The sequence below is a fragment of the Manihot esculenta genome, chromosome 14, assembly GCF_001659605.2.
Source record: "Manihot esculenta cultivar AM560-2 chromosome 14, M.esculenta_v8, whole genome shotgun sequence".
NCBI classification, from domain to species: Eukaryota; Viridiplantae; Streptophyta; class Magnoliopsida; order Malpighiales; family Euphorbiaceae; genus Manihot; species Manihot esculenta.
In genome coordinates, this window is record NC_035174.2 from 5,279,597 (window position 1) to 5,305,056 (window position 25,460).

General features: G+C 35.3%; 6 protein-coding genes across 17 annotated transcripts; 5 read left to right on the forward strand and 1 right to left on the reverse strand.

The window, feature by feature from the left end:
- Positions 1–229: 229 nt before the first annotated feature.
- Positions 230–4,362, forward strand: LOC110630664 (motile sperm domain-containing protein 2). Of its 9 annotated transcripts, none has more exons than XR_006348394.1 (7): positions 230–521; positions 768–923; positions 1,347–1,493; positions 2,030–2,182; positions 2,659–2,781; positions 3,154–3,251; positions 3,886–4,362. XR_006348394.1 is itself a non-coding variant. In XM_021778186.2 (7 exons), exons 1-6 carry the CDS (start codon positions 393–395, stop codon positions 3,196–3,198), a joined length of 753 nt encoding a protein of 250 aa, XP_021633878.1. In that variant the 5' UTR covers positions 230–392; the 3' UTR covers positions 3,199–3,202; positions 3,886–4,362. The 9 variants fall into 9 exon arrangements, 6 of the variants coding, with proteins under 6 accessions (XP_021633878.1, XP_021633880.1, XP_043805981.1 ...); XR_006348395.1 differs by having other exon boundaries at positions 2,659–2,700; XR_006348396.1 differs by having other exon boundaries at positions 2,659–2,700; positions 3,157–3,251.
- Positions 4,363–4,716: 354 nt separating this feature from the next.
- On the forward strand, positions 4,717–6,501 carry LOC110630846 (heme-binding protein 2). The gene is made up of 2 exons (XM_021778452.2): positions 4,717–4,988; positions 5,810–6,501. The coding sequence occupies exons 1-2, from the start codon at positions 4,732–4,734 to the stop codon at positions 6,255–6,257; spliced, it is 705 nt and encodes a 234-aa protein (XP_021634144.1). The 5' UTR covers positions 4,717–4,731; the 3' UTR covers positions 6,258–6,501.
- An 868-nt stretch (positions 6,502–7,369) lies between these two features.
- On the reverse strand, positions 7,370–10,162 carry LOC110631113 (probable apyrase 7). Its single transcript, XM_021778830.2, has 2 exons — positions 8,588–10,162; positions 7,370–8,024 (listed from the first exon to the last, which is right to left on the reverse strand). The coding sequence occupies exons 1-2, from the start codon at positions 9,720–9,722 to the stop codon at positions 7,495–7,497; spliced, it is 1,665 nt and encodes a 554-aa protein (XP_021634522.1). The 5' UTR covers positions 9,723–10,162; the 3' UTR covers positions 7,370–7,494.
- A 1,753-nt stretch (positions 10,163–11,915) lies between these two features.
- Positions 11,916–15,965, forward strand: LOC110630809 (DNA-directed RNA polymerase I subunit RPA12). Of its 2 annotated transcripts, none has more exons than XM_021778396.2 (6): positions 11,916–12,185; positions 13,325–13,469; positions 14,111–14,151; positions 15,404–15,466; positions 15,556–15,612; positions 15,711–15,965. In XM_021778396.2, the coding sequence occupies exons 2-6, from the start codon at positions 13,352–13,354 to the stop codon at positions 15,783–15,785; spliced, it is 354 nt and encodes a 117-aa protein (XP_021634088.1). In that variant the 5' UTR covers positions 11,916–12,185; positions 13,325–13,351; the 3' UTR covers positions 15,786–15,965. The 2 variants fall into 2 exon arrangements, with proteins under 2 accessions (XP_021634088.1, XP_021634089.1); XM_021778397.2 differs by lacking the exon at positions 11,916–12,185 and adding an exon at positions 12,332–12,844.
- Positions 15,966–16,955: 990 nt separating this feature from the next.
- Positions 16,956–19,020, forward strand: LOC110631238 (RING-H2 finger protein ATL43). The gene has a single exon (XM_021778991.2). The coding sequence runs from the start codon at positions 17,086–17,088 to the stop codon at positions 18,604–18,606; it is 1,521 nt and encodes a 506-aa protein (XP_021634683.1). The 5' UTR covers positions 16,956–17,085; the 3' UTR covers positions 18,607–19,020.
- A 1,364-nt stretch (positions 19,021–20,384) lies between these two features.
- Positions 20,385–24,438, forward strand: LOC110600149. 3 transcript variants are annotated; one of them, XM_021736910.2, is made up of 5 exons: positions 20,385–20,666; positions 21,187–21,253; positions 22,368–22,501; positions 22,737–23,192; positions 23,686–24,438. In XM_021736910.2, exons 2-5 carry the CDS (start codon positions 21,227–21,229, stop codon positions 24,098–24,100), a joined length of 1,032 nt encoding a protein of 343 aa, XP_021592602.1. In that variant the 5' UTR covers positions 20,385–20,666; positions 21,187–21,226; the 3' UTR covers positions 24,101–24,438. The 3 variants fall into 3 exon arrangements, with proteins under 3 accessions (XP_021592602.1, XP_043806679.1, XP_021592603.1); XM_043950744.1 differs by having other exon boundaries at positions 20,391–20,666; positions 21,164–21,253; XM_021736911.2 differs by lacking the exons at positions 20,385–20,666; positions 21,187–21,253 and having other exon boundaries at positions 22,362–22,501; positions 22,742–23,192.
- Positions 24,439–25,460: the final 1,022 nt, after the last annotated feature.

Below are 25,460 nucleotides of genomic sequence, written 5' to 3' on the forward strand. Positions count from 1 at the left end.
CAAAATTTAAATGGTGTGTGTATGTATATATTATAATAAAATTTTAAAATATTTATAAACTGTGAATTTATATATTCCATGATGGCTGAAAATTCGTCTACTCATTTCTGATGTGGCGAGCTTTGACAAAAGGAAGAATAGATTGGGCAAACGTTTCAGCCAGTCGCTTATCGAGATTGGAGCCCAATGCTCCGGCCCATACTACAAATGAGGTGGCCCGATCTCATAAGGACGACGTTCCAGTTTCCTCTACCAAGTGAAGCAGATTTCTTCTACCTTTTCCTGCAAAACATACAAGTTCGAAAGAAGCACGTCAGTAAATTTCCAAAACTCGCATTCTAGAGCACGTTCGAATTCCCAGAACTCCAAAAGTCAGTAAATTCCTTCACAAAATGGCGTTTCGTAGTTGTCAGATTCTTGGCCGTCCAGTAATCGCTCCCATCAATTTGACTAAAACTCCCTCTCGAAACTGCTATTTCTCTGTTCAGAATTGCAGTTTAAGCTCTAGTCAGTCTCATAAGGTAACTTTTTTTCATTCTTTTTAACGCTATGCTCTGTTGGGTTGCTGAGAAAGCTAAGAACAAGAACAGAAAGTCTTGAAATTTTGTAGCACATGACTGATATTTAAAATTTATTCTCTCAGAAAACTGTCTCTTAAATGTAAATATTTGGTTTCAATTTGTTCTTGGTCATATTTGTTTCCTTTCAATTTTTCATGCATTTGACTATGGTGGATCCCCTCTCCCCCACCCTCTTCCGCTCTCCAGCAGCTAGTTTCAGAGGTTAAAGATAAGCTTGAGAAGGAGCATAGTAGTCTCCCAATAGGCAAAAATGGAAGAGATGATGAAGACATGATCCTCTGGTTTCTAAAGGACCGGAGGTTTTCTGTTGAAGAAGCTGTTGCAAAACTAACCAAAGCCATTGTATCCTTAATCAGCTTATTCTTGCTTTTCACAACGCTGATAATTGTTTTATACTCGTCACTTTTCTTCATCCTTACCAAATTATATGACACTCTGTGTTTAAGATGTTAATTTATTTATTAGATTCCTGATATATCATTTGAAAAAGTAAAATTTATTAGTTTTAAGAATAATTTATTAATATAGCAATAAGGGTAGAGGGAATATTAGAAAATGACTTACATTTTCTTAATCCATAAGAAAATAATTGTAGATATATCTATATGGAGTATAGGTTTACAAGTTTTATTTTGCTGCTTTTGAATAATTTGGTGCATCAATCAGGTCAAAAAAAAAAAAGAATATAATTTGGTTCATCAAAAAGTAAAAATATGGGAGCTTTGATGGAATTTTCGCATTTAGTTTTCCTTCTAAAATTATTAGAAATGGCGTCAAGAATTTGGAGTGTCCAAATTGACTGAGGAGTCGGTGAAGAGTGTAGCCGAGACTGGAAAAGCCTATGTGCATGACTTTCTTGATGTCTGTAACAGACCAGTGCTTGTAGTGGTGCCATCCAAGCACCTTCCTGATGTAAGTTCTGTTGTGGAATTGCCTCTTTTCTCATTTTACAATTTGTAAGAAACTCTTATCTAATTTGATCAACTCACATAAATGCAGAATCTATAGTCTTTCAGTCAGAAAAGAAAGAAGCAATACTATTTTGCTTATTTGTTAAGCCTTTATTTGATCTGATTGCCATTGGAACCATAATCCATAATGTTGACACATGAATGGAGGATTAAAGCTTGCAGAGTATAATAGGGACTATCTCATCTTCTTTTCTAATTCATTTATCTACTCATGAAGAAACCCTTGTTTCCGAACTAGTTGGGGATCACTAGATGATGTAGATGTTGGAAATTTTTCTGATGTTTTTTGGGCAGCATGTTCCCTTATTATACATATTATTATTCTCTTGCAACTCAGTTCAGATTGTACTTTCTTTTCTTTGAAGGCTGAATGAATAGTTTAGATTCCCAACACCTTGAATTCCATGAATTTTGTAACTCAAATTATGAATCATTGGAATGTGGAATTATTATTACTTCTGATATCCGTGATACCAGGTGCATCCTCCTGTTGAGAATGAGAGGTTGTGCGTTTTTCTAGTTGAGAAGGCATTGGCAAAGCTACCAGCTGGGAAAGAGGATATACTAGGGGTATTCGATCTCAGGGACTTTGCTACAGAAAATGCTGATCTCAAGTACTTGACCTTTGTGGTAATTTTTGAAAATTAGATGCTGTTTTTGGATAAGTTGTGGAATGCAAACCTGTTTCTTTCTTGTTGTTGTGGGATTATACAACTGCTTGCTATGGTGGCAACAAGTTCACAAGGAGGTTTGTTTACTAAATTGTCAATTTCTCAAGCCTATATATAAAATGTTCTTTTCTTATCTTCCAAAGAAAATCATGAAATTTTCAGATGAGCATTTTAACTGTATCAAACTAATGCTGCTGCATGGGCTTTGCCTGATTCTCGGTCAATATTGCTGCTACAAAATATTTGCCAATTCTGCAGAAAATAATTCCAAAGTAAAAAAGAAAGAAGAATAAAAAATTAACCTCTTGCTCTCTCTTCTCGTGGTGAAGTTATTTTTCACTTGATCTTTCATGTCACAACTTATTAAACTATTACAATGTCCTGGAAATTGCATCAAGGGCAATTTGGATTAATTATTACTCTAATTTTTTGCAGTTTAATGTATTTTACTACTATTATCCAAGGCGGTTAGGCGAGGTACTCTTTGTGGATGCTCCATTTGTATTTAAGCCAATTTGGCAGTTAGTCAAGCCCTTGTTAAAATCCTATACTTCTCTGGTATGATATATTGCTACTTGTTATTTTGTCATTTCTAAGTAAATTTGCATTTTTTTGTACAATCAAGTTCAAGAGAGTATATTAGTATACTTTTTCATGCTGCTTCTTATGCTCTGTAACTCGTTCCAGCTTAACTTGGTTATGTGATTTATAGGCTTCCACAAAAATGGCTACTGGTCTTAGAGCATACAATAGATTAGCATAACTGAGTAGGTGTTTGACTTGTGTGGTTGAACTTGAGGATGTTTGATTGAAAATTTCCAGATGTGTATTCCTGCAGTTAATCTAAGAGCTTCATGCTAGAAAATCAGATGCCTTTCAAATTATTAACATGTCCTATGAACATATGTTGCATGATTTTTCTCTTTTCAGCAGAAGATAAAGAGCAAGCCAGTAAGAGTATGCTCACCTAGATAACTAGGTAAAGCCTGTTGGCAATTGATGGACGTTGTCCACCTTTTCACTGAAAGGCAAGTTAGAATATCTTTTCCATGGCCGGGTAAATACAAGTCCTGTCAAAGAAAAGTTTGCTTGTTAGAGATGCACATGAGCTAAGCTTGGGTATTTGGACTTTGTTTCATCCTCATCCATCAGGATCCTCTCTTCTTCCCTTGAGTTATCACAGCCAGTACTTTGTCATCTTTTCATCCTTTGGGTTGCTCCTGAATCCCATGTTATTCTGTTCCCTCCCATCTATCTCTGGCTTTTACTCAATTCATTTGGCTTTTGTATCAAGTATGCTTCTGGTGCTTCATCGCAGGCGATAGTGATCTAACTAATTTCAAGTTAGCCAGTCAGTTTGTTGGTACTTATTACTAAGTACGTCATCTTAATTCATTTCCTTTGTTAAATTTGGGTCAAGTCTAACTCACTTCAAAAGTTAGCTCAAAGGAGATGAGTGTCTATGACCGATATAAAGGGCACATTACCCCTTTCTACAACCGATATGGGATTCAACATCCTTATTCATGTTTCATTCTGATATCTGAATATTAGACCCATTTGAAATAAATCATGCTACATTTCTTTAATACTATTACTATGATGCTTTTCTGCGGGTCCTGCATATTTTTGTTTATTTTAACTGTTCATTTGTTTCTGAAGGTGAGGTTTTGCTCGATGGACACTGTAAGGAAAGAATATTTTACAGAGGAAACTGTGCCAGCAAACTTTAGAGATTAAATGCATTACAAGTCTTGAAATATCAGTTTGGCTCGGTATGGAGTTGTAATCCTGATGATCAACAACGATTAAACTTGGTATATTGCATCTTTATCTGGTGGGGAATACAAAAGGAGCAAATTTTACCGCTCAGGTCTTAGCGCGCAGACATTTCACCTTGTGTATAACTCAGGAATGGCAGTTCCTGACAGGACGCAAGCCTCCTTGTAGTTGTTTTCTCTTGTGGTTGTACTTATTCATGATTCATGATTCGTAAATGATATGAGGAAGGATGTGTCATAGTCTGTCGAATATGAAAGGTTAATTACATTACTACAACGTATTTGATTTAATATATGCTTACATGTCTTTTATTTTAAACTATATGCAAAAGAATTGAAAGATTCAAAGATTTTAGTATTTTTTAGACTTGTAAATGAGATCTGTGTGAATATATGTTATTTTTAAATTTTATCATAATTAATGAATTTTTCTTTCTATTTTAAACTTTTATTAATTTTTTTTTTTTAAAAAAAACCACAAATTCCACCAAGCAGAAGCTTTTCAAGTAAAATTCTTCTCTCTGACCGTCTGCCGAAGGTATTCGATTTAAAAATTAAAACGGAACCTATACGCTATACGGCAACTCCTGGGGCGTGGATCCAGCATTTTGGTAAACCTGGGCCGAGCGGTCCAGCTTATACTCTGGATCAATCAAACCATGGGCCAAATCGTAAATTCGCAAGCAAATGCCTTACTATTATATAGCAATAACAACAGCATAAGCAGATGCTTTTAAGTGCTTCTGCTTGTTTCTTGGGAAACGGTGATACAGATAGAGCAAGGATGCAGAAACGCAGGTTGAAGGTTGCAGCATTGAGTTTTCTTTATTTTTTTGCGCAAGTCATCGCGATCGAGAAACCCCAATACCAAATAGTACACGCTGAATCAGATTTCCAGGTCAGATTATACGCTCAGGCCACATGGATGGCTGCGCCAGTAAGTGAAATCTCTTTCGAAAAAGCTACCTTGGACGGCTTTCACAGGTGAACGCTTGCACCTTTTGTGTTTTCGTGTTTAATTGTTTTGGTCAAAGGCAGATAATTTGGGCTTCTTAGATTTTGATGGAGCCTAGGAAAGGAATTGAAATTCATGCTTATTTGGGGATTTATTTTGGTGGATATTTGTTTGGATAAGTTCGTCTGAACTTCTGTTTCAAAAAAGAGAGAGAGAGAAAGAGGCTTGATTAGTGATTATTTAGGTGCCGTCTGAAAAATCTGAGAACGAGAATTTGGAAGTCTGCATTCTCCTAGGACAAAAAGGAAAAGGGAATGATTAAGTTGATATATTTTCGTTTCGTTGACAATTGGTGTTTATCTGAATTTAATACCACATCTTTAGATATATATGGGGAATTGTTGTTGCTCTCTGTTGTTTGTATAAGCTTCGAAGTTGACCTATGTTTGTAGAAAGTAGAATTCTGGGGAAAAGAAATGCGGCTATAATGGCACTTTGCTCGTTTTGATGGTCTACATAAATTTACGTCTCTAGTCAGGTTTTGGGTTTTTCAAAAATAGAAGCATAATAGGTGATGTATAACCAATAGGCATTAGGGGATTTTAGGGAACATAAACAAATTGTTTAACCAGAAGAGAAACTCATTCTCAATTTAATTGCTCAAATATACTTCATCAATGGGATAGTTAAGTTTAAATGAATCATTCACTTATCTATATTGCATAATCTTGTGCATACTCTATGAATACAATGCATAGCCTTCGTAAATCACCCTTCCCATAGAGTGGCATTCTGATTTTTTTAATTTCCGGCATCCCATTTTAATATTATCCTGGCGTTCGACTCTCAGGCTGTTCCAGTTCATTCAAGGTGCCAATCTAAATTGGACAAGGATTCCAATGACAGCTCCTGTTGTGACTAGTATAGTCCCAGGAGCTGGGCCATTTCAGTCATCAGCCTACTCTGTTCTATTTTACTTGCCCTTGAAATTCCAAGCTGACCCACCAATCCCTATTCCTGAACTGCATCTGAAACCTTATGTTTGGGACAGTCATTGCGTTGCCGTGAGGAAATTCTCAGGGTATGCGACGGATGATAATATTATCAAAGAAGCTAAAAGACTTTCTATCAGCTTGAGCAGGTCTCCGTGGATCAACAACACTTCTGCGGAAACTAATTTTGCCTACTCCATTGCTCAGTATGATTCTCCGTTCCATTTCATTGGGCGTCTTAATGAAGTATGGGCAGATATTGATGCAACTGACGGCTGTGAATACAGTAAAATAGCAACCTACTGAGACATTGTTAAATAACTTGGGATGGCATTTTGACTAATGTATATGGGTGCCTGAAGAAACTTTAAAGATATTTTGCAGTTTATCAAGCTCCATGTCTGTATGTATATATTGAAGTCTATGCCGTTTTAAGACGCTGAAATATATAGTACACTGCATTTCCCAAAAAATAAATATTTATATGTATTGAAAGTATGTAATATATATATATAAATGTTAATAAAATTGGTTTTCTGTTCGTTTTTTATTTGATAGTATTCTTAATAGACAACCAAAACTAGACAAAAAAGATAAATAAGTATAGATTTTATTAGTTCGATACAGTTCTGATTCAGTTAAATACCCTGATAACCATACATGAGGCACGCCCTATCATTATCTTTCTATTGAAAGTGCTTGTGATGCAAAATATGCAGTATGCTATTTTACTCTCAGCACTAGGAGTTTCTGAATAATTATGCTCTATAGTTGAAGGTTAGAATTGCAGCCTGTGCACTTGTTAGACTAAAACTGCTGTACACTCGGGTATCTGCTATTTATCAAAAGAAAAATTATGTAAATGAGGATTCAAGAAAAAACTTCCAGTAAAGCAACTTCGTCTCGACTTCAACCAAGTAACAAAAAAATGTTTTTCCATTTTTAAATACTTACCACTTTACATGTCATTCTCAGGTTTCACATCTTCAAATGTAAACCACTCTTCATGTCATTCTCGCAGTTGCAAGCAATAAGAAGCTGCTATTCCGCCGTTTCACATTCTTTATTTCTTATTTGACAAGAACAAGGTCGCCTTGCAAAAATTAATTGTACATTTAATCCTAGGCACATTAAGGTAGAAGACAAGCACTATGCAAGCATTCTTTAAACACACATAAAGCCAACGGTATTAATTATAATTATCGGAATCTATAGCCATGATTTTCCCATTCCAAATGATATTTCTAATCTAAAAGAAAGAATGAATTATGTATTGTACATGAAAGGGACAACTGATATTTCTAATCTTTAAAAAACAAAAAGAAAAGAAAAGAATGAATAATGTATTTTACATGAAAGGACAACTGATACTTCTAATCTTTAAAAAACAAAAAGAAAAGAAAAGAATGAATAATGTATTTTACATGAAAGGGCAACTGATACTATTTAAAGAAAAAATGAATTATACATTGTATTTGTACATAAAAGGAACAATGATTAATACCTGACAAGTTCTTCACTTTAACAAAGTTGTGACTAAGCATTAGTTTGGACGGCGTTTCGGGTAAAGGTAAGGTGGCAAAGATGGCCCAACAGCAGTAACCCTCTTTCCCAGCACAGGCAGCTTGATTTGACTACAGTAAACAATAAATAAGAGAGACAAAAGTAGTAGGAAAACAAAAACAGGGGAAGCTATGACATCCATGATTTTCAGGGATGAAATGCTTGTTCTAGAAAAGCTTAGCCATAGGTATTCCCCCTCAACAAGTGCAGCTCCCAAGGTCCAAGATATATTCCCAGGACCGAAAACTATTTCTTTATCACCTAAACACAATGCATCTTCAAGGAGTGATACCATATAAGGCACTCGGAAACAGTACTGTCCGAAGTAGTTTTGGGTTCTGGAAATGTTGCTCGAGTCATCCCATGATTCTAAGCACAACTGCTCACCTTTCTCCCAAATTTCAGTTAAATTTGCTCTTACCAAATCTAATGTGTTGTAAACAGCAAAAAATCCTGACAAAGCATGAAAGCGTCTGCTTGAATAAGCTATCAAATTAAGGATGTCACTACCTGCAGAACACAAATTAAAGTTACAGGTAAGGACTTTCGGAGGTAAATTCCATATTTATCTTTCAAGGAGAAAAAGGCAAGCTATAGCGTGTTGTATAAATCCATTAGATAACCCAAAAAAGATTGATATGTGGGCTGGATTAAACTGGAAGTGGGAACCTCAGAAGTTAAATCATAACAGCTGAATTCTAGCAAACGTGTGACAACAATTTCTAAGGTGTCAATAAATTTCTCCTTACTTATTCATTATCCATGAGTAGTAGGCAAGGCTTATCCATATCATGCGTTAGATATGACAGAGAAGACATGATAATGTATACACTTGTAGGTATGATGGGAGAAAAACCGAAAATGCATTGCCCTTCACACCCTAAATAAGAGTATCCAAGCCTAGACTATAACATGATATGAAGATATACAGAAATAAGCCTAAGATTCTTCATAGTCTAATGAAAAAAATCAGAACCAGAGGAACATGAATATTTATATTTATTGACATCCAAGTGGCAAATATGCATTTGAACCATATATTTGAACATCCAGTGTTAATTTATGAAACATACCATTGGAAGAAGATAGTCTTGCTTCGCAATTAGCATGAAATGTTGGCTGCGAGTGTGACCAATCTAAACTGCTTGAGTTAGTAGCAGCTGCCCTAGCAATTACTTTGCATTTCTCCCAATCAGGATCTCCAACCAAATAAATATATTCACTTTTATGACTTTGACCACTCAAACTCTTTTTGTGAATGAGGTTGGGCAGGTCACAAGCATAGCAAGTATAATTTTGTAGAAAATCAGAACGTAGACAAGGATGCCTAAGTTTGATTTTTTCATCAGTACTTCCTTTAATGGGCTGCAACTGATGGAGCATGGCAACTGTTCTATCAAATGCCTCGTTCAAGCCAAATGATGGTAATGAGGATGCAAAAATCTGGTGTTCAACAGAGCCAATCTTTGTTTGTATCAAGTGCATATTGTCTCTTGCCCCATCATAAACTTCTATAACAATCTGCAACGATGAACCTCCCAGATCTAAAAGTCCCAATGTAGGACTCTCTGATGAATTTCCTAAATTCCCCATTTTATAGTTCAAAGCCACCCATCCATAATAAGCTTCTTCTCTCCCACTCAATATCCTTATCCAACTTCTCCGATAAACAAATGAGTGTTCCTTAAGAACATGCTCCACATCATCCAAAACCAGCCTAGCATCCTCAATTGGTAACCTCCTCAGTCCAGCAGTAGCTAGAACAAAAATTGGAGTCTCTCCATGTCTTTCGAGAGGCACCCACCGTCCTGCCCACTGCATCAATGGTGCCAAGGATAGCCTCACTCCCGTGGTATTACCAACAAACTTATCTAAGCCTGGCTCTGTCTGCATACAATGATACTTGCAAGAACTCCTTGAAAACAGACTAACAGTTGCATCGTCAGGATAAGAATGCTCCAAAATAGGCAAATCCCAGTCACCGGAATTTCTGGTTTTCCACTTATATACATTCACTCGCGTTCCGGTGCTTCCACAATCCACAACAACCGTATAAAAGTCACAAGCCTTCGTTGGCTTAAATGCGAGATAACCACCAGCCAATAACAACAATATCAGTAGACTAACTATACATAATCTCATGACCCGTTTATACCGAGTGAAACCCATGATTGAAATCTTGATCTTTGAAGGTGATTTGGGTTCCATATTTAACTTCCAACATTAATGAATTCCACACGACATCACATTTTCTTCCTTCTTTCTTTCTAAATTAATCTCCATTTCCAACAATGCTAAAAACAAAATCGATCTGTTCAGCCACGAAATCGCATGGAAATGAAGTTATTTCACTTCTATTATCCAAAATAGATTGGTTGTACTCCGTAGATCGATTCCAGCAATTTGAAAATTATCTGAAACAGAAATTACTGTACCTCTGTTCTATCATTTAGCGTTTGTTTTAGCTCATCTGTTTCTCTAGATCCCAACCTGTTGGTTTCTTTGTGGCGAATCAGCGAAAATCTGAGTAGAATAGGAAGAATTCACCTCTGTTGAAAGAGTATGAGACAGCAATGAAGTGGCTGCTGATTGGGAGTGCTCAGATGAATGATTACTGGTGAACTTGTGAGTTGTGACCCGAAGATGTGGATCTTAATACAATTATAAATAATTATTTATAATTTTATTGAATTATGTTTTTATAATAAAAAATTAAAAATATTTAATCAAAATAAAATTTTATGTGATTTTATGCTCAGAAAAATGATCATATCATTTGCAAATAATCAATAAAAAGAAAACACTTGTTTCAACATTTTCACAGTTCAGTTTTACTTGTTTGAATGGTGGGACCAAAATTTTAATAATCAATTTTAAAAAAATTAATACATAAATTTTTATAATCGACTTTTTAAATTAATTGTGTTTTTAAAAATTCACTAAAATTTTCTACAGTAAATGTTTACCATCTGATCAGTGACTGTAATCAGTAAAACAAACAGAAACATTCACTATACTATAATTTATTGATTTATGTACATATTAAAAATAAAAAAATTATATTTTTCTCATAAAAAGAATCCAACTGGAGGTTAATATATATACATATATTACGATATTAGTGTATAGAGATAGATATAATTATATTTATAATATATAATATATTTAAAAAATTTTAAAAAAATATGTATATCAAATTAATTTTCACTTTACTTTTTAGCTTTCAAAAAAAAAGAAACTAAGCCAAAAAAAAAAAAAAAAATCAAACCGTATAATCTAAACCTAGAAATATGATCCATTTGATCTGGTTGGAAAGCTAAGCATTGCCACCTATAATTGTTGGAAAGCTCATCGTTGCTGAATTCAATCAAGATCGATGGCTAACTCCCAAATCGTAATAAAAACGAACATACAAGCAAACTGATGCACCAAGAAAAGCAAAGCAAGATTAACCAATAAAACACAACTCAATGACAATGAAACATAGCTTCATTGGATCATTGCGAAACTATAAAAAGCAGGTAAAAAAGAGGGCAACGATTTAGTTGAACCACCATGCACTGCTTAGGTCAAGGGAGAGAATAACCTAGAAAGTAGATACCAGTAAGAGAGAATGAGAAGAATCAGCCAATGACTAGATCAACGTCTGTCAAGCTTCCACTCCACGAGTCCCACAGCCAAGTATCAAAACTACAGCCCAAAACCAGGAGCGTTCAGATCTATTCAAAATATAATAAAACAAACAATAAAAAAAGAAGAAAAAGAAAGAGGCGAAAAGAGCTACAAGATAGGCAGTCGAGAAAGCCTCCATTAAGCACATTTGCCATCTACAAATAACTAAGTTATTTACATTTCCGTCCAGGGGTTACAAGTATTTAAAATTTTAAATAATTATTTATTTTGTTATAATATTTATAAGTTGTAATAACTGGTTGAAATGTTTGATAGTAACAGTTTATAAACACATTTATTATTAAAATTACTCACACCATCTCAATTATTGATTTTACTAGAATTAAAAGAATAATTAAAATAAATTAATATAGCTAATATTTTACTAAAATATATTTTTTTAAATGTTTTTTCATACAATTAAATTGCATTAACTAAAGGTATAATTGAAACTATATTTATAAATATACTTTAATTTTATAAATGAACACTTAAATTGAAAAAATAATTTTGTCAAGAGGAACACTCATTAAAAGATGAACGAATATGAAAAAAATATTAAATAAAGTATATGGTAAAATTTTAAAATTAAATGAATATAATATAATAATTTATTTATTTAATTAGCTTATAAGCGCAAAATGAAAAATCGGTGTACAATTTTGTTTTTTTAGCTAAAAATGTTATTAGCGAATCAAAATAGCTTATAAGACGAACACCTATGTACCAAACTAAACATCACGTTCTTTTCCCACTCTCCACAACACAGCCACAGCCACAGCCACAGCCCCTTTCCCACTCTCCGCTGCAGACATCCTTCTCCCCACTTTACGGCCGACGGCCACCATCGTGCCTTCTCCTCCAACACTCCTCAGAGGCGCGACCCAGCCAACATTTTAGTCCAAGCATCAGCAGGTCGACGGCGAAGGAAATCGAAGCCACCAGCAGCTATCATTCAGCATCACCACCAGCAGGTCGACGGCGAGGAGATCGCAGCAGGTATGAGGACGCCATTTGTAATCTGGTCTTCTATTTTAATTGATTGCTTTGGATATTGTTGAATCTGGTTGTATATTAATTTCCATGTCTGAACGAATTGGATATATGGTTGAATCTGGTTGTATATTGTTGAATCTGCTTGTATATAGCAAGTGGAATATGGTTGTATAATATACTGGCTTCTGCATAGGAGAGAAAGGTTGATATTGGTATTTTGCAATATACTGGTTGTATAAGATGCTTATTTTAGTCATCTTTATTTATATTTGTTTTGAATTTAGTGATTTGGTATTTTGAATTGATGATGGTATTATGATTTTTAGTCATCTGTATGTTCACTTTGAGTTGATGAATGTGTTAACTTTTGTTATTGTTCTTCGTATTCTTAAAACTTTTTGATATTGAATTGAAATATAAAAATTGGGTTCGGGTATTATGCCCATATTATTAAACGGCTTTGGGGCGGGTATGGGTTATTGAAATTAAAATACTAAATTGGATTTGCAAATTATATTTATAATCGGGTCAAGTTTGGGTACCGGTTATCCTACCCATTTACATCCCTAGGCCTTTAGTCCTTCATCCTCTCCTCCATTTCCCACCTTCATCCTTCACCCGCTTGAATTCCTTCAAAAGCTCCTTTCTTGAATTGCTTGAATGTATGTATTGCATGTTTCTGGTATTTCTTTAGACTATTCTCTGTTTTTGTTTAGGCTGTCTAGTTGTTTGATGTTTTATCTACAAAACGCAGTGGCTTCAGATAGTTTGTTTATCTCTAGTTTTTTGATACGAAAAGAAAACAATTCACATCGGTTGGCCTTGTGAGAATACTTTATAAAATTACGTGTTTAGCTCTGCTTGATTGAAGAAATTAGGGCAAGTGTAAAGGGTGTTATTTGCTTTGCTTGACACTGAAGATCTGCTGGTAGCTTTTTATGTGATCTTATCCGCTAAAGTATGATTTGATTGACATTCAATTTGCCCACTGATTTAGATTTTCTATTTTCTTGTAAATATTTATAAATTTTACCGCTAATATGTTCTTGGATTCCATCTTTTTCTCTTCATGTATTTTTGGTCTACAAAATAGGAAGTAGATTTTACTTGTTTATTTCAGACTTCCATTTTCTCTTGCCTAGGTAAACAACTGATAGAAGATACCTGCCATGTCGCTTGCTCGTGCTGCTGCTTTCATGTTCTGTGATCTCTGTGGGACAATGCTATCTTTGAAAACAACTGAATATGCTGAATGTCCTTTATGCAAATTTAAGAAAAGTGCAAAAGGTATTGCCAGTGTATTCATATGTATTTAAAATATTTCCTTAGATTTTGAAGTCGTGTTGGCATTCCTACTGTATCTTCATGATTAGCACTCCTTATCTTGTAAATTAGTCCTTTTGTCATATAATATTCTTTAGATTTTGCTATCACCTTACATTCAATCCACAATATGTGCACAAAATTGATGCCTGTGTCAGTTGACTTGTCATAGGAAGCCTCTAGCTGTAAGGTTATTTTGGCACTTTGCTTTTGAGTTTCTGTTAATTATTTTGAATTCTAGCTCCCTGTTAGTGAACAAGATCTCTCTCTATCTCTCTCTCTATCTCAATTCCATCCATCTATGTGTGTTTGGTGTGTTTAGTAATGGAAAAAAGCAGGGGGTGGGGGGGTGGGGAGAAGACAGTTATGGTTCACTTGGAAAATCTTTACCTTATTGAAATTCCACATATGTTTCAGATTGTTGTTCCTCTTTCTGTTTTCTTATGAGATTACTACATTTTGGAATGGTGAACAAAATCGTTGCATAATTTTTTGTGTTCCCCTGCATGATGGCTTTGCTTTTGCATTTTAATACTTCCCTCTTTGTATATTATCCCTATTCTTTTCTCCTTTTTACGTTTCTAAATTTGTTTTTACTGTTACAGAGGTATGTGGAAAAGAAATACGTTATAAAGTCACTGCTGAGGTAAGCTTGGAGCTGACCTGCCTGAATCAATATATTGTTATGTGTTCTGAAGTAGCTGGGTTTAAGAATCATTAGACCTTAATGGTTATAGTTTGGAGCATCTTTGCAATAAATGTAAAGATTAAAGAATGGACTCTACCATGTTAATATTATCCTGCCTGCTTGGTCTGTCAATTATCATCTGGTATATTTTGTATTCTAAGTGGGATTGGATATTTCTCTTTTACGGTGGGGAATCCATACTTGTATCTCAAAATGAATTCTATTAGATTAATAGCAACTATAAGAAGGTGCCAATTTTCATGCCTTGTATCATTGACATTATTTACATGTTGCCTTGGCTGTGTAATTGCACTACTAGTTTAAGTGATTTCTGCTCAGGTTGTTGCTTCTTTTTTTTTTTTTCCCTTGATGTGTCCTGCTTTGTACAAGATTGACTAGAGGAGGTGGGGGGAGAAAAAAATGGTTAGTAGAATATTAATTATCCATGAACACCCATTCTCTCTCTCATATTTCCCAATGGAGACAAGCATGCTATCTTAAGGGTTAGGACAGGGAATGAACCAGAAAATGAGACTCTGCTGGAGTATGCTGGTTGATGGTGAAGAAAAAGCAGCATCTTAATACAAGTTCTGGTTTTGTTATTGAACATGGAATTAAATTATCAATTTAATAGGGGACATCAAACATGCTGTCTTCTTTTCTGTGGTCAGGAACGGGGGTGGGAAGATGTTGGCAAGTATGGAACTTAGACTCCAGTCCATGTTGAACCTTACCATTGGGACAAGGCATCACATCTCCTTTTGTTTTCATAATGCAAATTACATTTGCTTAGAATTAATATATTGAGTTACTCTTTCTCTCTAGTACTCCACGATTTAGATGGCAGTAAGTCTGGAGAACATTTTTCTGAGTCTGATCATCATATATGCTTATTGCTGGGATGTCAAAGTAGATCTAAGCATTTGTAAGTTCTTTCCTCTTGGAGCTGATACCTACACAGATAAATAGGTTATCGTGCTCACTTTTACATCTTAAATTTTCGATCTGTCTAATTTTCCTTTTCTGTGATTCTCCAACAAGGTCTGATGACAATGTGGAATTATAGGAAATTTGTTGTAGCCTTTTCTGCTCTATTATTACCATGTTATGTGGATTAGTTTATTTGCACAAATGCCTTGTTCTTTGTTTTCATCATTTATATGCAAGTTATCATATATTTCCCCTGAGCTGAGACACACTTGTTCTGTAGGATATGAGAAGGGATCTGGGTATTTCACATTTTGGAGGAAAGATGGAGGTGAAAGACATGGAGGTAAGCACAGATTGTATTTTGGTAAGAGGCATATTCTCTCTGGTAGGAATCAGTTGCTAATTCTTCGGATATCATTTTTATATTGACAGATAAACAAGAAATGTGAAAAGTGCAGCAACACAAAGCTCAAATTTTCCACCAGACAAGTATTCTGCTACTCTATACTTATTATACCTATAGTTAATTACGGTCATCAAATTTACAATTTTGATTCTAACATATCCTCTTTATCTCCTATCTACAGATGAGATCAGCAGATGAGGGCCAGACTACTTTCTACCACTGTCCTAGTTGTTTACATACATTTAGCGAGAATTGAGTTTTCATTTGAGAGCGTACATGGTGTTGGATAGTTTAGGCAAGGGTGCGTAAATGATCTTACTTATAATTTGATTGGCTAAGGCTACTTTTCAAAATTGTTACTCTTTTCAAGTCTTTTGTTCAAACATTGATGTTACTTATAATTTGATTCGGCAAAATAGAATAACTATTTCTATAATTTGTTTGATAGAATGAATCCCTTGTATGAATATTTGTTAGTATTGTAGTTAAATGAGCCATATTCGTTTAGGTAGAGCTTCCATGAAGAGAAGCGAGCGAGTGCATACAAGCTTGTTTTAGCCCATTTACCTGGAAACAACCTATTGCCGGTGCCATCTCATCAAAGAAAGGTGATCCAAGGAAAATCTGTACCTTACAAAATAATGACTTTATGTATTTTTATTAAAAACACACAATTTTGTATATAGGAAGTTGATCTAAAATCAGATCCTTTGAAAAGGAATCTGCAACCATATAATCCTAATAATAATTTAGCAAACAGACATATATAGAAAGTTGTGAAACTTTATAGTATGAAACAACGACATTATTAAATAGGATGGTACCCATGCTCTTAGGAAATATAAGCTTATAAAGCTTTGCAATGTGGGTCCTTGTCAAATTGGCTAATTTCTTTATATATATATTTTGTCTAAATTCTTTATATATGAAAGATTCTTTATTCTTAACAATAATAAGGGATGACAATAACATAATTGATGGCAAGTAAGTATTTGATTGGAGCCACATGCACCCAGTAAAGTAGACTGTAGAATAGAGTAGTAGTCTCTCCTATTCACGTACAAATTTTTAAGACATGGGTTCAGGAACATGCCATCATACACAATGTTACCGTATTATAGATTTATAGTTCAAAATTAACTTTTTTTTTTATTTAAAAAATAAATATATATAAAGGGGAATGAAAGCAGAAGGCACGAGGCCGGCATTGACAAATTCTGGTGGGAAGCGAGGGACCAGTCTCTGTGGTTTGGTTCATTGATAGTGCAACACCAAACGCACGTCACGTGTTTGGTCCTTGTCTTTCTTCCTCATTTCATCCTCTAATCTAAAGCAATCTCTCTCCCATTAATCTTTTTTTTTTTTTTCAAAAAAAAAATATATTATACAAACTAAAGAAATAATTTAATCTAATTCAGTTAGACTACATTGCTCTGTCTTTTCTCTCCACTCCATTGCCATACAGAATCTCTCACTTTCTTTTTAATTTTTTCTTTTTAGCTTTCAATTTTTCTTTTCCCCCTTCAAACTCTTATCGTTTTCGCTTCACGCATAGCATGCTCCTCCTCCGCAAATTCAATGACGCTTTCTTCTTTACCTTTATCTCCCTCCTCTCCTTATTTTCACTGTTTCCTCCTCTATTTGCCGATGTTGATTCCAGGATAACGCCTCCTCCTGATGCTTCCCTCATGACCACTTCCTTCTCTTCTCCGTCCCCTCCCCCATTTCCAGATTTTCTTAGTTCCTCTTCACCTTTCAAGCCCAGCATTGCCGTTATTGTCGGCGTCTTAACCACCATGTTTTCCATTACCTTGCTTCTCCTTCTCTACGCCAAACACTGCAAGCGTGGTGAAGTCGTTGTTTACAATGGTTTTCACGTCGATTCCATCACCAGAAGGACAGGATACGCACCTTCTACTGCCAGAAAGAACTCGGGGATTGACCGGGCTGTCATTGAGTCGCTGCCCATATTCCGATTCAGCTCACTTAGAGGACAAAAGGACGGCCTCGAATGTGCTGTTTGCTTGACCAGGTTCGAACCACCAGAGGTTCTCAGATTGCTCCCTAAATGCAAGCACGCTTTTCATGTGGAATGCGTTGATACTTGGCTCGACGCCCATTGTACCTGCCCTCTCTGCCGCTATCGAGTCGACCCAGAAGATATTCTCTTAATCGACCATGCCTCCAGCAATATTCTGCATGGCAACCACTTACCGCCACCGCCAGAAGATCCGGAGTCGTTGGGTGTGGAGAGAGGGACAGCCGATACAGATAGAGCAGAGACCCATTCTGAGAAATGTAGGAGAATTTCGGGCAGGCACTCTTCCGCTGGGGAGAAGGCAAGTGGTTTCATTCCTCAAGTTGTTGTACAGAGACCAACTGCGGGGTCGGAGCGGATTCCATCTGGCTCCCGGAATCATAGTAGTAATGGTCCGACGTGGTTTGCTAGGAGGTCGTTGGACATAGGTAGTTTGAGAAAGAAGAGTAATAAGGAGTCCGTGGCCGTTGGATGCTTCGACCGTTACCAGTCGCATCAAAGAAAAGACGGGCTTCTCTTGACCAACGATGATGGTGATGGTGATGGTGATGGCGATGGAGATGGAGATGATCGCGAATCAAAGAAAACAGGGGGAGGCGCAGGAGGAGACATGACAAGGCTGGAGCATCGGATAATTGTCTCAGGGAGTGGGTTCCACCAAAGGTGGAGCGACGTACAACCGTCAGATCTGTTGTATCTACGATCAGAAATGATAATCAGTGATAGCCGTAGATTATCGACGGCATTGGGATCTCGTCCGTCAATAGGGAGGCGGCAACAGCAGCAGAATACGGAGGGGAACATGCGGACAGGAGGAGAGAGCATTGATGAAGAAAGTGGCAGAAGCGTAATAAATTCGAGAAGCGTGTCGGAAATCACGGGACTGAGCAGGTTTTCCAGCAGAGGGAGTAACAACAGCCGTCACCATCGAGAACGACAGGCGGGTGTTGTATCGAGATGGTTGGCTTGGATTTCTTCTCAGTCACACATAGATGTACGGTCCAACCGTACTCCCACTGACGATGGGCTTAGAGATTAGGGCTTTTTTTTAAAATAAAAAAAAAAAAAGAAAAATCTTTGAGTAGCTAGTTTACCTTCTTCTCCTCCGTATAGCCCACACGACAAAACCATTAGGAAGGCTAGGCAGCAAAATCTCTCCCACTTGTAGCCGATGAGATTTTTGGATTTTTCCTATTTCTTTAATTATTTTAGTATTTTTAATATTCTTAAAAACAAAAAAAAAAAGGATTACTTTTCCAGTGGATCTTTTTATAAAGGGGGAGGAAAAAGGAAACGTCAGATTCAGAGAGAGCCAGAGAGAGAGAGAGAGAGTTGTAGACATATTAGACTATTATATTGTATAGATACCCAAAAAAAGCACATGGATCGACGAGAAGGGAACAGCTGTTTTCAGTTTTCTTTTTCTTAAAAATTTTTAGAAAATTGTTAAACATTATTTGCTTTGTCAACTTACATGGCGGTTATAATTATGGTTATGGTAATTATATCTTTTATTTGTATTAAACAAATTATAAATTTAAAAAAAATTATATATTAAGCAACATGGTCCCAGATATAGTATTCATAGATTTTTATTTAACTATTTATTTCTTATGTGCATGATAAATTTTTGAATAAAACAAATTTCTATTAGATACAACTTTCAGACTAAATCCTAAAAGGAAAAAAGAAAAGAAGCGGTTGATAAAAAGAAAGGGAGAGAAAACAGAGGTGTCGGTAGCGGCAGAAATGTATGATTTGGAATGATATGTGTGAAGGTATGCAGTTGAAGAATGAGGGGGAAGGAAGGCCATTGGATTAGAGAAGAAGGGATAAAAATGATTGGGGCGTTGTGCTTCTTTCATTTATGGCCCAAAGATAAAATTCCCTTTTCCCATCAATGCAAATATACAAGTTAGCAGCTTTAGCTTTTCTTATGGCAGGCCAAAATCCAAAACCCCCCAAACCCAAAACCTTTTGTATTTCTATGGATTGGTTTTTGACTTGTAGGTACCAATCCACACCTCTCTACTGATTTTCTCCTTTTATTTTTTTTTTATTGGCTTAAATAAAGGCAGAGTCCCTAGGTATTTGCTTATTAGTGTTAGAATAAATTCAGGACTGTGAGATTAAGAATCAATGACGGAGAAGTTAATATTTATATGATTCAATTAATTTTCGGAGATATATTATGTACTTTAATTTCTTTTAAATATTTATTAATTTCAATTTTATTTCTAAAATGTCCCCCTCAAGTGTCGAACTATCAGGACAGCGCCTTGTATCCTTATCCTGCTGGGCCTTGCAACCTTTGTCCTGTCTGTGCTTGTAATCTTTATTCCGTTGGGCTATAAATTTCAATTATTCTTTGCAGCCCGAAAAAATGCAATCTTCAACAAAAGTAAATAAAAGTGAAAAATGGATTTGGAGATTTAATTTAAAAAAATACTATTTAATTGATTGGTTAGTGATGTTGTTTAAAACTTAACTATTCATATTATATTTTAAAATTATATAGTTATCATTATTTAAAAATTAAAATATATCTCAATAAGGATATTTAATTTATCTTTTATATTTCGTTTTATGTTTGCAAATCTTTCACCTGACAACCCAAAAAATCCAGTGTTAATTTAAATCAAAATGTAGGCCAATTTTTCATAATTGATTTTTTAACTTATTCGAATTATTTCAATTTTTTAAATTATTGATGGCTTATTAAAATTTATTAATCATTTTTTGAATTATTTTTAAAAGGGGAAGGAGAATCAGTATAATTAAGAAGCCTAAAAGACAACTGTTTGGTCATTTACCTTAGCAAAAAGAAAGAAAAAGACTTTTTGCGGCGAAATTGTTATCCACTGTTAAAAGACCATCGAAGCTTTTTTAAGTTTCTCAAAACCCCAAATCATTCCCCAGCCAAAGAGATTTCTCTTTCTCATCTTCTTTTTATCTATCTCTTTATCTATTCGGTATTACCAGAATTTCAATTTGAAGATAGCAGAACCATTTCTTTTCTTTTTATTTCCTTTTTGTTGCCATTTCCTATCATTTACAAAAGGGTCTTGCTTTGGAGAGCTCATGAATTCATGCGGACAGGTTAGTGCAGATTTTTTCTTCCCTTCATTTTTTAGCTTAGCTTCAGTTTTTAATTTAAAGCTTCAAGTTTCCTTACCATTTAACTTTCTTTAAAAAAAAAAAAAAATTTAGGGTTCCTTCTATATGGGTATGTACAGTAAGGTTATCCTTTTGGTTTGAAAGAAATTGACAGAAAGGAAAAGGGCATGAAACTTGTAGCCTTCTACATTTGCATATAAGAGAAAATTGAATTGAATAAATTTAAATGGTGGTTTATGGGATAGAATGAACAGCTCACCCTATTCAGTGGATACAGAAAGGGGGAAAAAATCTGTGGTTAATTCTTTATTGCAAGTCAACTTAGGTATTATTTGGTTGCTCTTGAGTTATGAGGGTTGTATTTGAACGAAGATTTTCTGGAAATAGCTGTATTGGCGGTAAAATTGATTGTATAATTTATCTCGTTTGTATCACTTGCTTTCCTTTCTTGCTGATATGTGTACATTTACACACAATAGCTTTTATTTTTTATGTGAATTAGGTCTTTTCGATTAAATGAGTGGGTGCTTAAAGTGGATAAAATGGCGCTGGTGACCCATCAAATGCAGGTAAATTTAATGTATGTTTACTAAAAGTTTACCTGTACATCTGTTGTTGAATGAAATGCATAATTGCATGGAGGTCAATGGCCCGAAAGTTTATTCTCTAAATTAATTATCCTCAATGTGTTTGGGCCCTAATGCCTTTGCAACAATATCCATATCAAATTAGTTGATTCTGCATCTACAAGAACCTTTGTAGCTTGATTTTTCACAAGAGTGGCAATTAGAGGATTTAGTCATACTCACTGTTGTGAAAGGCGCCTGAGGCACAAGGTGCACCAGGCGCCAGAGCTAGCGCCTTGCACCACCCCAGACGGGCGCTGTAGCCCAGGCACAGGGCGCTGGAGAGGCGCACCTGCACCATACCAGGCGCCTTTTCTCTAGGGTTTCAAGTTTTTTGCCCTAGGTCTTTCATTTTCAAGACAGTAGCCACAGTGAGGAAAAGAGAGAGAGAGAAAAAAAAAAAAGAAGAAAAAAGAAGAGGAAGAAAAAAGACGAGGAATAATGAATAATCATTAACATTTTACATACCTGTTTAATCCTATCTAGGTAACTATTTCTTTTTTTTTTTTGGTTTATCATCCTCCTTCCTCTTTTTCTTCTTTCTCTTTTTCTTCCTTCTCATCTCATTTTCCTCTTTTTGTTCTCATTTATTCTCCCTATGGTTGTAATTCTGCCAGCATGCTGCCCAATTTTTTTCTTTCTAGTGTTGCTTGACCAGATCTGTTGCTGCATCTGTTCTATGCTATTGCTGTTCTGTTTTTTTTTTTTTCTTCAGCTTTATGTTACTTGTGCATTTGTGTTATCATGCTAATTAATTATGTGAGAATTGTGTTTTAGGTATTTGATGTATTGTGAATTGTGCCATTGTGATTGTAGAGAGGCACCAATTAATGTATTCTGTGAATAGTGAAATTGCGATTATGAATGTGAATTATGATTGTGGTTATAGAATAGGCAATGTGTGTTTTGTGTTTTTTTCCTTTGGTTTTTGTTGTCTCTAGCACTGAATATTTTGTTATTAAGTTGTCTTGTCAGGTTATAAAACATAATCTACTGGCTTCTTAGATCAGATTATAAGTATCTAAGTTTTGGAGATATTGTTGTTGTTACTATTCAGAGTTCTTGTACAACATTTCTGGTGAGGCCTTTATCATGGAGCAAAGGATTCAAACTGAAGCAACATGTGGCAACACTTTACATGTGTGGAAGAACAGATAGGCGTTCCCCAATAAAGCGTAGTCATCGTATAAAGTATGGGATATGCACTAAATTATTTGATTTGATTGGGGATCAATTGTTTGTTTCTTGTTGATCTATCTATCTGTATATTTGTCTGCACACACACACACACGTATACACACGCATATATATATGTACACACGTATATATGTGTGTGTGTGTGTACATACATACATATATATCTCTTTTAGTGAATTCTCTTTTAATGAATGTTAAATACCAAAATTGAGTTAAAATATTTCCACAGTGTAGGGGCTTGTTTTCATGAGCGCAGAATGAAATTTTTGAAAATTTCAGCCTTTAAAGGTATTGCACAAAGTGAGGAATCTGGAAACAGAGCAAATGGATCCAAAGTTGCTAAGAGTTCCGTTAAAGTTTCTTATGTACCAAAAGAAAGAGGGGAGATCATAAAGGAATCTTCAAAGGTTCACAGTGTTCCGGTTTCCTATACCTCTGATGGAAATGAGGGAATTGCAGGATCGCCTGCTATTCATAAATTATTCAAGAAATGGTTGAACATGTTGCGCACTAATTCACCAATTCAAGTAGCAGATGAAAATTTGGGAGAAGGACCATCTTCAAGTGAAGAATTACAACAAAGTCAGAGTACCGCTCAAACCAAGGAAGGAGGCGAGATTTTGAAGGGAGTTTGGTTTCACTTTCTGGGACTGGATGCAACATTAAAGATACCCTTACTGATTTTGTAAGAATAACTATTTCTATAAGGCTCTTTTTATCTGCATTTCCTGCTTGATATTCTTGCTTGTCCAATGACATTTCCTCTATTTTAAATGCCAGTGCAAAGATTTATTGTCCAATTTCATCGATCTTTTTTAATATTGTGTTTGATAATTTAAACAATTGGTTTAATGGAGATGAGACATGGAAGTGTGAAAAGTTGATTTGAGTCATTCCAATACAGCTTCAAATCTAGCTGGAAGATTTCATTATTTTGGGCCGACTCCATTACTGTGAATTAACGGTTTTTCGTTGACTTTTATAACTTGTAGAACTGGAATTGGATTTTAATCATGCACTGCGTACCCACTGCTTTCACTGCCATTTGCATGATAGTTGGCATTAAAAATAGGAGTGATATTTCATCATCTCTCTTCTAGATGATAGCAGCTTTGAGCTTCTTGTTATTATGTTGTATGAATTTATCGCTGCTGCTAATGTCTTTGCTGTATTTGCAGCATCCCTTTGTACCTTGCAGTCAATGTGATTTATGGGGTTGATGTGTCGAAGGAGTTGACGCCTTTGTGGATTTCGGGTCCGCTAATTGTTGCCTTCCATATCAAGATGCTCCGAGTTTTGTGGGCCCTCTATGTCTTCAGCTTTAGGCAGACAGTAAAACTAATCAAGAACTGGCCTACTTACTATTTGGTGGCTTCTAGCTTCTTTTCTCAGGGGAAGCTTAAACAAGATGCGCAGGCTCACATATTCCAGCCTGTCTTAAACATTAAGAACCTAGACTACAAAGAGTTATCAAGGAAAAAGATGAAGGAATTTGAAGAGTGGTTCATGGATAAGTGCCTTGATTTTGTGGAATTTATATGGCCCTTTTATTTTAGGACTATCAGATTCTTAAAAAGAGCTAATTTCATTTAAATTTGTGATGTCAAAGTTGTAGGTGAGGGCAAAGAGTTGATGAGTTGATATTAGTTTCCACAAAAAGAAGTTTGAGGAGGTTTAGATTTTTGAAACAGAGTTGGGAAACCAAAACCCACCTTGAGATATGCGTCTTCTCATGTCTTCAGCAAGTCAAGGATCACGACAAAAGAATACTTTTCATATTTCTGTAATTTTGTAGCTCATTCCTGCGCACGGTTGATCCCAATTATCTCGTTTGTTTTTGTATTATTATGTTCTTCGAGGTTCCATGAAAGCCATGGAAGTGTTTCGACTTTATCGGGTTATAAATGGGCATTTGTATTGATTTGGCTTTCTATGATTTTCGGCACTGTCGTCTGGGTTATTAAGATGCCAATAACCATGATTTTGAGTTTTCAACTTTGAAGGCTAGAAACGAGAAATGTGTTTGCTTTCTGATTGGTAATGGTGAAATATAAAGAGGTTCAACTTGCTGATGCTTAAAATTCAAGGCAAGTAGTTGAGAATTAATGCTTCCTCCCTTCCATAGAATCTATCAAGAGCTTTCTCGGAGCTTCTTGAGAAAGAGAGTGAGAGCAAGAGCGAGGTAGTGAGTAGACGAAAGGGAAGTGAAAGATTTTGTCAATCATCTGCATCTTGAGAAAGAGAGTGAGAGCAAGAGCGAGATGGTGACTAGACGAAGGGGAAGAGAAAGATTTTGTCAATCATCTGCATCATTTAAGGGCAGGGTAGCTATACAAAAGGAGATTCGGTTGTGATTTTGATGTGGTTTTGTCTGAATTTTTATTGGTGTTTTTTTATTTTCTGTTTGAGTCATCAGTTTGCTTCTCATTTATTTGTTTGTTTTGTTTATGGTGGATTTCTACCTTCAGCCTTTTTCGTTGTGGGTAAGGGTTATTTTTTACTATTTTTTTTATTTTTTAGATTCTGCAACTTTTATGAGAAGGAAGGTCCGTGTGGGCTTAATTTGAGAGTATTTTGATTTAATTTGGGAGGAGATTTATTGAAGTTTGATGTTGGCAACATAGAATCATACCATTATATTCGGTGATATTGCTTCCATTATTTATAGATAACGATTGCATTCTGTAGTGTCTTATAAATGTAAATCGAAACGTGAGTGTTATTTTTTGAGATGATTATATTGGTATTTTTTATTTTTTGAATTGTTTGATCTGATTTAATTTTGTTTTGATTTTATTTTATTTTATTTTATTTTTTAAATAGTTTTTTTATTCTCTATATACAGGTTAATGGACTTTGTGAAATGCAAAATATTCTATATTAATTTTTTAAAAAAAATTGAAAGCAAACGCATCAAATGATTCAATCCAAATCTCAAAAGTTTGGACTTGGA